This window comes from Amblyomma mixtum, chromosome 2, assembly GCF_055824585.1.
Source record: "Amblyomma mixtum isolate Tamu chromosome 2, ASM5582458v1, whole genome shotgun sequence".
Taxonomy (NCBI): domain Eukaryota; kingdom Metazoa; phylum Arthropoda; class Arachnida; order Ixodida; family Ixodidae; genus Amblyomma; species Amblyomma mixtum.
In genome coordinates, this window is record NC_143013.1 from 22,240,746 (window position 1) to 22,253,138 (window position 12,393).

The window sequence follows — 12,393 nt, forward strand, 5'->3', positions numbered from 1 at the left end:
TTTGCGTGGTCAGGTTTCCGTTCGGCGACGTTGTACCTGCGATATAACAAATGAATCCTTTGCTCATCCAGCCGCACAGTTGCTCATGCAATTCCGGTGACGCGAGGTGATGAGTCCATTTCCTGAGACAACAGCGACGGGTAGAGTGAGAGAGAGAACACTCAGAAAGAAGCATAGGCCTCAGTGGCCAGTCCACAGCGGCGCGACCGTGCGCACTCTCCTCTAGCTCGGAAGCGACGCCTCCGTCTCCGCCTCCCCCACCCTCCCCACCCCACTCATCAAGAGTGTGAAGGGACCTGAGCTGTACATAAAGGTAGGTTCACATTCAAGTGTATTCATGTTCAATGTCTCCCAAGTTCCGGGGCTACTTTCTCGTGCAATCGCTTTCATGGATGTTACCTACAACACCTGACAGTTGCCTGAAAAAAAAAAAAAAAGACTACCTGTAAGCAATCTGACATCACATCGTCGTTAAGTGCTGTGCACTTTGATGGCCATGCCCACACACTGATCAATGAACAGAACGCTCTGACAACTTCCTTTCATAACATTACACGTATTGGTTTTCCGTGAACCATTACCACTTGTGTGTCAGAAACGTCGCACATTAGGAAAAGCATTCTCATCACAACTGCAATGCATTAGACACTCCCACGAAAGCATTCCTAGATAACTTTTAAGGCCAAAATAAGGTTGAAAGCAAGTAATCAAGCATGCCAAGCATGCACCAGCAAAAATACAATGATGCCAGTGAAAGCCTTCAGCAGCGGTGAGGTACTGTGCGCAATAATGCTGCCACTGATCACTCAAAAACGCAGCTCCCGACTGTACTGCAAAAGAAAAAGCTCTTGAGTGTAGACTGCCTGGAAAACACAAAACACAATACTGACCTGAGAAGAGCCTTCCTTGGCTTCAGCCTTGTCTTCTGCTTCCTTGTCATCTCTGAAAACCACAACAGAGGAACTGCTCTATCACACAAATGAAACCACCCACTAACCATGAAATGGCAGCAAGTGTGGGAACACACTGCAAGAGTTAATAAAATCATTACATGCTTCACAAACGTTATTATAAAATGGCACCACCTTAGCAAGGGCATTTCCACTAGACATTCTGAAAATAAAAGCGCATGCAGGTGATCCTAAAATCAATGTACAGTCAGGCCCATTTATAACAATACTGGTTATAACAATATATTGGGTATAACAATGGTCAGTTGCGGCACCATCAGCTTTACTATGTGTTCTGTGGTAAAATAAACTGCTTATAGCAATGCTGTCAGGGCACAATATTGGTTATAACAATTAAATCTGGTAATTGAGTGTCAACCAAAATAGAAAAAAAAAAACATGGAAATGCTACAAGCACACCAGCAAAACCATGCTTACAACACAAAAGTGTGCGCGTGTAGGGCCGACCAACGGAATGAGCCGGTGCAGCAACACCATGAAAGCAAAAGAACCCGTGACCAAGCACTCAGAAACGCTGCCACGGGGCACGCCGAGGATGCTTGCGTGTCGCAATGACACAGGCAGGAGAAATGAGCGGTGCGTTCCCCTGAGCAAAATGCCCATTCAGAGAAGAAAGTAGGGAGCATGGTAGGGAACCTTGGCGGAGCAGTCCATTATTAACGTTTCTGAGAGGTATGCCGCTCGCAGAAAAATATGTGCAGATGTGTTTTTCATTGTTTTTACACTCTGTGCTACGGCTTGCACCGGCAGTGCGTACGTTACCCCATCTTCCCCTGTTCTTCGCTAACTTCCCCATGGTGCCCCGCTTCACAAATTTCACGTGTCCCAGGAGCAGGAGCCATTGCATCAGGGGAGCTGCTGCGTTGCTGCATTGGCTACGTGTGCCATGCGTACTCCCAATCAGTTGATGCAGTGCGCGCACGTGCAGCCAACACAGTTTTTCTCTAGTCAGCCGTCGCCGCACCCTCGGTTCTGCATGCTTCTTGAATTTCCCGCAAGAATCACTCCTGGAAAGCCCGCTTGATTCCTGTGATGTGGAGGTGCGCGAAGCTCCTGCCGGTCTCTTTTTTTCATACACAACCCTGTTATAACAATTATTGGTTATAACAATGGTATTTCCATGGCACTTGAATATTGTTATAAGTGGGCTTGACTGTATACAAAAAGTAACCTGCAGCTGAAATATTACACACAACTTTACAACTTCAATTACCCTGAGTCACGGAAATGCTGAACTGAAATGCACATCGACTTTGCGCTCTGCAGCTTTTATTTATATTTGCACCAACGTAAAGCAACGCTCTGTGCCGTCCTCCTCCTTCATTCACTAATCCATGTGGTTAACCTGAATGCTCCCACACCAGAAAAGGGGTGAAGAAGCACTAACTCGCTTTTTGAGATCACACTATATCACCCACTGCTTCTCACATCCACCGAACTTGCAGTCAAAGTTTACTGGCCAACCTTACTTTATGGTAAGTTGGTAATCACTAGTTATGGGCATTTGTGGGCAGTATGTATACAGCAGCATTATCCCTCTCCATCATATTCAAGTTAAGCTAACGTGACCATGCTGCTCCATGATCTCCAATTACAAACACAGGATGCAGCTGTACTCTCAAGCTATGCAGCAAGGTCCAGAACATTTAATGGAAGCAAGTGCAACATTCAAGAAAGTAGGGTATCCTATACCACTGCGTCATATTTAAAGGAGCAACTAAGTACCCCACCTTTCTGCACCGGACTTGTTTTTTTTTTCTGCCCCCTGCCTACTGCAATCAAGCAAAAAAACTGCTGCGAAACAATGACTCACCTTGTACCAGAAAATGAAGAACCTTCGGCAGGCTTCTCCTCTTGAACAGGCTCGTCCAGTGCCAGAAGGTCATACTCTGTGCCCCCTTCCAGCAAGATCACCACTGAAAATGCCACACAATAAAACCATATTTGTAGTAGCATAATGACATAAACCCAAAAAAATCCAGTTAATGTAGTGGCACTCACAAACCCCTAAACTCCTCTCAACTTTCACGAGAAATGCTGTTCTCATTTCGCTGACTCCTCACAGCACCTTACCGTGTAATGCCACTAACAAGGCTAGTAAATGATCTGCAATGGATAACTAATGAAAACTGTTGAATCAAAGGCCTTTGTGAAGGGTAGTAATAAGCAGACAATGAAGAACATGAGAACACCTTCGTTTTCCTATACAGTTATAGAGTTTGTCGACCAATGACATCCCAGCTGAAATCAAAGAGACATGGGCAGAGGGTGGGTGTAATGATCTCTCAAATGGCCATCCAGGGCAACAGAGTGGATTCTAAGAGAATGTGAACCCAACAGGGTGCAGCCAAAAGTCAGGTAGGCCAATGAGATCAGGAAGTTAACATAGAAAAAGGCAAATTGGAGGTCGGGGGAGAGGTTTCATTTCTGCAGTGTACATATCTGGGCTGGTCATAATTATGACAAGTTTGCAGATTAATAAAAATTAGTAGAGACGAACGGTCACTGAAGAAAAAATTTAAAGCGTAAAACAAACTGAGCAATCTGCCTAAACATAAGTTTGTGTATCTAAGCAGCAGCAACAGCAGCTTGCAGAAATTCTGCCCACTTACGTGATTTCCAACATGCCTATGAACTTCACCACACTGCTGAGAAATGAAATAAAATGAATCCATATCCCATAGTATGCAACAGCAGAGCACAGGAAAATAGGTGTTCTGTTCTGCCAACAGCGCACAACACCAATTTCCAGTTGAGCCTCATAGTTTGCCTTACTCCTTTCTGAACTGTGGTTTTGACTCAATAGCATCTCAACATGCAACTTAAAGATAGCACACACACCATGGGGGCATCGCAAACAATTAGTAAACAGTCAGTTTTGAGCATCGAACAAGCAAAATAAAAGAGAAGCTATTTACAGCAAGAGGATTCAATCTGCAGTCTTCCGACGTCCAAAAATGCAGAGCTTATCCATTACACCACCGCACTATGAATGGGGGTGCATCTAATGATGCTATTAAAGGGACACTGAGGAGAAATTGAAGTTGGCTTGCATCGACAGAATACCAGCTCCTGATTACAAAAACGCCACTCATACTGACAACAAAGCTCTTGTAACGTAGAAAAGAGCAAGATTCAAAATACAGGTATCGCCGCCACAGGCCAAACTCGCAAGTACAAGCTTCATGACGTCATAGGACAAAACAGTGTTGCTAGAGCCAATAGTTCTAGAAACACTAGGACACGACAAGCTACGAATCACTGAGGCGCAGCAAATGCATGCGCAAATCTCCTTGACGTCGCCAGATGGCGCCACGTACCCGACAGCTACGCGCGCTCCTGCAGCGCCGGGACCAATCAGCGCTTGCTCAGAGCGGTATGGGGGCTCCCGGTATTCCGCTAACGGTAACAAGGTACACGGTATGCTAAAGGTGTTCTATTTGCGAGAACTTCGTTGACGACTTCGAGAATGGGATCCATTGTAACGCTGGAAAAACGCCGGTGCAAACGTAAACGAAGCGACGGCCACAATAGCCAATCGATGCCGTCAGCGTGCGGACGGCGGTAGCTTTCTTTTCGGCTGCTGCAGGGCTGCACTGCTGGCCGCCAGAAATCACGGAGTCTGCGTTACGTCATGTGCACGTCATGTTTCACGTCACTTAGTCCTGTGTCGTCATAGGAGAATCCCAAGTTTGAATCAGAGCGGCGGGAAAAACGTTTTCAACTTCGAATCCAAATTTCTTAGAAATAAATGCATCTTTCGCTGCCGGCCTAGTGGCAACAAAGCCATGAAATGCCGAACTATCGGATTTTGCTATAAAAAAAATATTAATAGAGCTCTCCTCAGTGTCCCTTTAACTGTTCTCACGAAATATCTCCTTTCTGCCACCGAGTGGTGCTGCTTGACTGGAAGCGGTGGTTCTGTGCCTTTGACAGAATGGAACCAAGCGGCAGTGAGAGCACTCACCCGCGTCAAGAAGCCTCACAATGCGATCAGACTTCTCCACGTCGATGCTGATGGCGTCAACCCAGCCCAAGTCATGAAGCTTGAGGAAGGCGTCCAGGCGACGATGCAGTGCGTTTGTTTGCTCAGTCTTGCGCTTGCCGCACTCTTCTGGGTGGTACTTGGACTTGAACCTTGTTCAGCAACCAGGGAGAGAAGGATGCACAGGAAACAAAAAGGGAGGCAGAGAGAACAAGGGGCACAACACGCAAGACACCAATTAGCGAGGCAACTCGGGAGTGCCCAGAGCAGCAGCCTGTCGCCTTTTAACTATTGGAGCTAGCCCCCACTTAGATCAGCTGGGTCAACACAGCGGCCTGACAAGATGAAATACCCGCAAGTACAAACTCTGCAGCATATCACGGAATGTGCCATTAATTTCCATGCCAGGTGCCAGTGAGTGCAATAGATGGCAATGAAAAGCTGACTGTCCAGGTCACTGCGGAATGACAGCAGGGCAGCGTTTTTAAGCAAGGTATCGGTTTCATTGTGGCTCGTGCGGGGCATGGCCACGTGTACCTACGGCACGATCTGCACTAATGGCATGCCTCTCTTGAAGGTCATCAAAGTGCCAGTTAGTGAGAATCAGGTAGAAGGTGACAACACATGGGGGTAATCTTTAATGTGCTAAACACTCTTGCACGCAAGCACTCGTGTGTGCACTTTCATCAATAAGCAGCTTAATTTTTTTATTTACTTCGTCATTCTGTCGTCCTGCTTGGGATCCCACAAAATCCCATGTGTTAAAGAAATTTATGATAGAACACCCCTGGCCAACGAATCTGAAGCGTAATGCACGTTAATAGAGGCAGTTGCTTGATAGGGGGGCACTAAATTTAATTTCTACAATAGTACCAATGAATGCACACGACCAAATCTAAATTTTAAGCTTTTAGCGCTCATTGGTCAGCTGCCTAAGACCGTAATCATGGGTCACAGTATCACTGAATGAAGGTAAGGTCAGTGTCATGTCGGTGAGATTCACCTCTATTTCCACCAGCAACACACTGCACTAAACATGGACTTAAAAAGAAGCCAAGCCTCTCAACAAGATACCGGCAGTTTGCCAATTACAACGAATAAACGGTTAAGGCCAAGTTACAAAAGAAACCTTTACCAAAAGGTTTATAACCACTAGGAGTAGTCTATGATGCTACAACACACTGCTTGTCTTTATTTTCAGTGCTTTATCCTGCATAAAAGTACAAGCATATGTGCAATGCAACACTTTGAAGTGCAAATGTTATGTCAAGAAGCATTTTTAGACTCGTGTATTTCAGTAGCACGGTAGCCTCTGAACTCTCAATTTAAAGGTAAGTCTGCTTAAGCTCATCAAGATTCCTCTCTTTATACAGCTCAACCCCACTATGATAAAATTTTCTGTATGCACACAAAAATTTGTCAAGAAACTTTGCCCTGAGGTTGGCAAGCAACAAATGAAGAAATGCCACACCCCCAGTCCCTGTACACCCTGTATTGCACACAACGATCGATTTCATTATGCTGGTTGGGATAAGCATTTACAGTGTAGCCGATTGAATTAAAACATTTTTTACATCGTCAGCTCAATGATCATTAAGGTTTGCAGACTCAAAAGCGGTCATTCAGCTCAAGCCTAGTTCTGACCCTTTTAGAGGCTATCAAGTTATACACTTTACATCTGTGGCGCCGCTAGCAATACATCACAAACGGTTTTTGTATAAGCCAACGCCTTCTGCAGCGTGCTACATTATGAACGCTGACCCATAATCACACTATTAAATAATGATACTGCCCACAATATTGGAAGCAACCTCGGGCCACAAAGGTTATCCTGGCAAGGACAAGATAAGCAGGTGCTTTTGTATGCATGCTAATAAGGAAAAGAGCAGATAATTTATAAAAACAAAGAAAAATTCTGTGCTTTTACATTATTACAGAATATCTTAGATACTGGTTATTATAAGTCAGTTACCAGAAACAAAAAAAAAAAACCCACCATGGAAGAAATTTTAATTTTTAATTTATGTTCAGTGTGGGGCTGTTCTCTGGCTATGCCATCAGCCTTTCCTGTCATTCCATGTTCTGTCAGCAACTCCGTGACACTTTTTAGGCACTCGAAGTACAGTCAGAATCGACATGAAGGTGAGCACTTTAAGCTTAATGTACCTAGATGAAAGTGCTATGTGCTAAGCTTCGTTTTTTCAAAAAACCAAACAAAACACATGCGAATAGCTGTCCTCTTGGTTCCTCCATCCTTCTTCCACTTGTGTCATTGAGCAAATGGCCTTTATTGCTAGGCCGATCACCTGCATGCCAATTTCTGACAGGACACGATGGCAAGCACGAAGGTACATTAGAAATGAAAACCAGATGAATCTAAACACTGCTGCTGAAGTTCCAGCCACCCAAAATAGCATGTTCGTGCAATAAGCACAGATACAAGGCAACAGTGAACAACACAGAAAGAGTTTAGAGAGAGAGAGAAAAAGCGGCCCCTCCCCCTTTGGCTTGCAAGGCACACCAACAAAAATGGAATCCTCACCTTCTGCAGACTGGGCTTTTTTTTCAGCGTCCGGTTGCACACACCGGTTGCGCCATTGCCCAAATCGCAGCCACCGATGAGGGTGGGTCGCGCGCGCGCGTCCTGACCGATTCAAAAGGAAGCTAATGGAGATCGAGACGCGCCTGGCCAGCTAACCTGACACACTGGATTCGCCTAAAAGCACTGCCTTGTGCACAGCGCACCCTCACACAGCTAAGTGCAATCGGAGCGCAAAGAGCGCAGACGGAAGCATGCGGCGCTTCCGTCTTCTGAGCTGAAAGGAAGAGCGCCAGGTGACAATCAGGCGGGTGGCAATCACATCGGAAACAAGAACGGGCGTTAGGGAGACCAAAAAGGAGAAACAAAACTCTCAGTCCCCATGCGACAAACAAAAAATGCCAAATCACAACAGCAACTGGCCAAACGCTACCACTATCTTGAGCACAGTGAAACCTCTCCACAATGAACCCACTAAAGCGTGGCTGTCATCTCTGCGGAGGCCGCTGCTTTAGCAGCCCTAAAACTTGCCGATTGTGCAGGAAGGGGGCAGACTATAGTTGTGGCTGCATTCGCAGAGTGGCCTTTAGGAAATGATAGACAGTCGAGGTTTCACTGTGTGTCTAACAGATGTGCAAAGTCATAGCTCTGCTGAGTGCACTTAAAACGTTTTCATGACAGCTCTTACTGTGGAAATAAAAACGCCAAACCTAGGCTCAATCACAAGCACAAACTTGACGTGAATGGTTAGATACTGCACAAATGCTTTCCTTTCCTTGTCGCTTCTGTGAGATCTATGAATGAAAGCTTCCGGTAGAATTTAGCAAGAGCAGACAAGAGAGCACTCCTGACTGCAGCGACCTGGACTGATCAGTCCCTACAAGGACGAATGACAGCCGAGCAGAGCTGAATAAGGGCCACATTCACACTGACAGCTGACAGGGGCATGCCTACCATTCTTCTTCCTTATGGTTGACAAAGAACTCGTTGAGCTGCTGGCGCCTGAAGTCCATCTTGTACTCGTTGTATTTGCGTACGGCTTCCTGGTCATCAATGAGGTCATCTTGTGAGCTGAGGAACTGCTTGAATGTCATCATGGGCGGCTGTGTAAGGCCTGCTTCAGGCTCCCTGCAGCAGCATCCAACGAACAGGGAAGATGCACACAAATCGTGCAGCTTAACTCTGCAATGCAGTGTTTTGGGTTAGCACTAATGATAGTTCTCACCAAGCAATAACACACATGGCTGTCCCACCTCGCATTCGCCCCAAAAGTCCCATGGCAGGCCTACAGATGTTACTACATTCCAATAACAATCAGCACTGCAACTCTGACTGCAAATTCTTTAAATCCCAAGGCTACACCTATTGCTTCCCGACAGATGACCTGCAGGCTCTTGATCATTATGTTCCTAGCTGTATTATTAGCCAGAGTGAGTTCTTGGCTTCCTCATAGGTTCAGACAGCTATTTTATACTTTGCTGAAGTTTCCAACAAAGCAAACCTAGAAACACTATAAATTTCACTACAAGTGCCCCACTCCCGAAAAGAAATATTCAAGCAAGGATGGACTGGCAATGTTTTTCGATCGTAATTACTGTGCACTTGTCGCAAATCTAAATCACAATCCTAGTCGCAGACACATTAGCAAGAGCCACAATATCTGTTTTTCATAGAAAGGTCACAGAAAAAAAAAAATGCCCTGGAAAACAATGAAAAGCAAAAAAAAAAAAAGTCAGCAGAGACACTTAAGACTGCTCAGGTGTGAGAAGGCATAAGCCCGCCTCCTCACTTCGTGAACGCAGTTGCCACATGCTTCGACGTGATATAACCCGAAGCCATGCAGATGGAAGCTCTACCTCTGCATGGATCTACGTTGCCACCACTGCAGCCCTTCTGATCTGCATGCTAACTTTGTAAAGGTGGTCACTGCCGTACTACGGCCCGCGCTCTGCCGTAAGGGTATGATGCAATAGCTAATGGGTTAATGTCTATATATGCAGAACTGGTCTTTCTCTACTTAACACTTATAAATACAATCCCTGGGAGTCCTCATACCACTCCTGGCGCAGCGGTGCTAAGGCTAAGCGGTGCGCCACAGCCCTGAGATGGCAGATGCTGTCATCGGTGGAATTTGTGCAATCCAGGGTGCCCCGAGCAACCTTGTGCGACCAATCATTAACAGCCACCTGCCAGTTTGCATGAGACCAAGTATCACAAACGTCCTGTGAATTGTTTAAAGCGATTCTGTAATAACACATCACCAAGTAAAAGAATATCATAACTGTGATCTTTTCAACCCATCCATAACCCTTCCTTCACGATACTTTCCAGGTGTCCCCCCACAGCGTGGCTGCTACCATACCTTTCCTTAAGACTGTTTATAAGCCCTACCCAGACACACACAGAGCGTCCTAGATGCATTCTAAAGCAGCTGACAAAGTCTTGCGACTGCGTGCCCCACCCACAAACAAAAGCACTGCACAATGAGTGAGACACGGCCTGCGCACACAATGTAGTCACTCAACCGCAGAGAAAAGCTACGCATGCTCACGTGACCAGAGTGAGCAGCATGAGGCACAAGTAGGGGGTAGTCGCGTGATTGGATACAGCCACACTGTGACGATGACGAATGAAAAGTTTGCTCCTCTCAAACAACTGAAGTCTAAAGGACACCTTCATATTACAAAGGAAAGACAATTGTGGCAGTATATGCTGGTAGCAGCCTTGAGTTCGTCTCACACAGGCAGATCTTGTGGTAAGAACAAGTCACTTAATTACCTCTGTGGTCCCCCTCCTTGGCCCATGCTGTGTCCGTAGCCGCCGTGCTGCCCACCCATGTGCACCATGCCACCCATGTCCTGCGGTGGGCCACCCCAGGGGCCGCCTCCACCCGGATGGTGGCCGCCCACCGGAAAGCCTCCACCTTCAAAGCCACCGTAACCACCTCGGTCCTCCCTACAAGGGCAGGCCGAGAGGAAGCAGAGCAGCGGGTCGCGTGACACGATAGTGAGATAAGAGCATCTCAAGCATGCGCACCTGTGCACAGCTACAGCCAAGATGACACCGGAACAAGACTGGAGAGGTTGTAATTACAGAAGGCGATGCAAGACATGCACGCGCTTGAGCATAAAGGCAAGTCTGCTGAAGCTTGTCCCTTCAGGCATGGCCAGAGTAATAAGGAGCATGCCGGCGCTTTCTAGTTCCTGTCGTGCGTTACTTAGACACTGAGGACAACTCCATCCAATCATTTTTCGCAGTAAAAATTTATTCACCACCTCCTTCCGTCTACGCCGACGTTTGTCCGTCAGCAAGAAACACTTTTTAGTGAGAGAACTGGATTTAAAAACCTCCTCGCCAGTTGCTTCAAACTCCTGACGTCCTTACTGAAAACAACAGGTTGTCATGGTTTTGAAGCGAATGGCAATATAGCGCAGCCTCTGAGATCCGTGCCAAAAATCGGCAACAACGTACACATTTTACTTGTGAAATCGGCTGGTGGTGGCAACACCCGTATTTCTTTCTTTCCTTTTTTTTTTTTTTTTAATGTGAGAGCACTATATGGCTCTGTCGAGTCAGCAAAAAGTGTCCGTAATTTTGGCCGCACGATTATGTCGTTCTCTGAGGGTAAATGCGTGAAAGTGTGAGTGTGACAGATAGTGTGTGATAAAATGTTGCTGTGAGAAAAATTTGGTTCATGAGGTTCAATTAGGTAAATAATTAAATGCAAAAAAAAGTGAAAAACTACATTTAGATGTCAAAATAGCCATGGATGTCAGAACAGCCACGGACGTCGATACAGTATGTGAACGTTTTGCTTTTGCATTGCTCTAACACAGGTTGTCACAGTGATATCGAAGTTTTGTCTCTTTTAGGTTTTGAAAGCTCCAATTTCGGTGAGAGTGGACTCGTTGTGATGAGAATGCGGTATGCCATCCATACAGGCCAACTTCTATTTGTCCTCAGTGTTCCTTTATCGGAAAATGGTAAGCCTGGTAAATTAATGTGGGACCATTTCAGAAACAGAGATGTGCAAAAATGATATTGTTTCCTTCAAAAATCAGGCAACAATCTCCGCCTTACACTGGCCGTGCCACTGTACTTGCTCAGCTGGCGATTACAACATGCAAGCGGCCAAGTGCTAGACCTAATTAGAGCACTTAAAAAGCATTTGATTAATAACTTCAGGTAGATGTAAATGAAAGAAGGCTGTTTAAACGTGCCCTGCCGGTGTCTAATGTGCTGAACAGGTGAGGTTCAACACGGCTGAAAATGGTTGTCCCGCTTGCTAAAATTTTAATGGCACATTTCAAATGCACAAAGTTAAAATCATTTGAACCAGCAGTTGTCAAGCTGGCACATATAATGTTAGAACTAGCTGCACACTGAAGAAACCCCTGTCACGCACGAATTCCGAAGGCCCTCAAACCGAGTCTTGTCACATAAACTCAAATGCCATTGAGCGCTGCTATGTGGTCAGTTTCCATGGCCATTGAGTAATAGTCTATGGAGTCAGTGGAGCAGTGCAAAACTCTGTCGAGATTTCAAGAGACTTCAAGCATTGCTCAAAGTTGTTAGTGCTGCTTCGAGCGGCGCCAATGCGCACTTTCGTGCATGATACGCTCACAGTACAGAACATGAACAAACATTATTCTCTTCAACTTTAATACAAGCAGTAAAATATTAGTTTGTAGAACAATTTAAAAACTGTATTGGCCTGGTTTAAAGCGCACTGATTTTATACTCTCCATCGCGAAGACGGAAACGCCAGTGGTATCAGTGTTGCCAGAGCATTACAAAACTGCGACAGCAAATCACTCAAAAGACAGTGTCTTTCATAACAACGCAAATGGCCTTTAATCTAATAATAACTGAAAACCTCCTATGACTCCAAGAAGGTG

The 12,393-nt window shown here is 45.7% G+C and overlaps 1 protein-coding gene across 5 annotated transcripts in view; it reads right to left on the reverse strand.

Moving 5' to 3' along the window:
• The window catches only part of Ars2 (arsenic resistance protein 2), a 35,851-nt gene that overhangs the window by 20,704 nt on the left and 2,754 nt on the right, over positions 1 to 12,393 (reverse strand). For 4 of the 5 annotated variants that reach the window (XM_089570822.1, XM_089570823.1, XM_089570821.1 and 1 more), the window contains 5 exons: positions 10,274 to 10,450; positions 8,450 to 8,623; positions 4,939 to 5,108; positions 2,785 to 2,887; positions 891 to 942 (listed from right to left, as the gene is read on the reverse strand). In XM_089570822.1, the coding sequence (XP_089426948.1) occupies positions 891 to 942; positions 2,785 to 2,887; positions 4,939 to 5,108; positions 8,450 to 8,623; positions 10,274 to 10,450 (676 nt within the window). The remainder of the gene's footprint in view (positions 1 to 890; positions 943 to 2,784; positions 2,888 to 4,938; positions 5,109 to 8,449; positions 8,624 to 10,273; positions 10,451 to 12,393) is intronic. The other variant, XM_089570824.1, reaches the window with a different exon arrangement.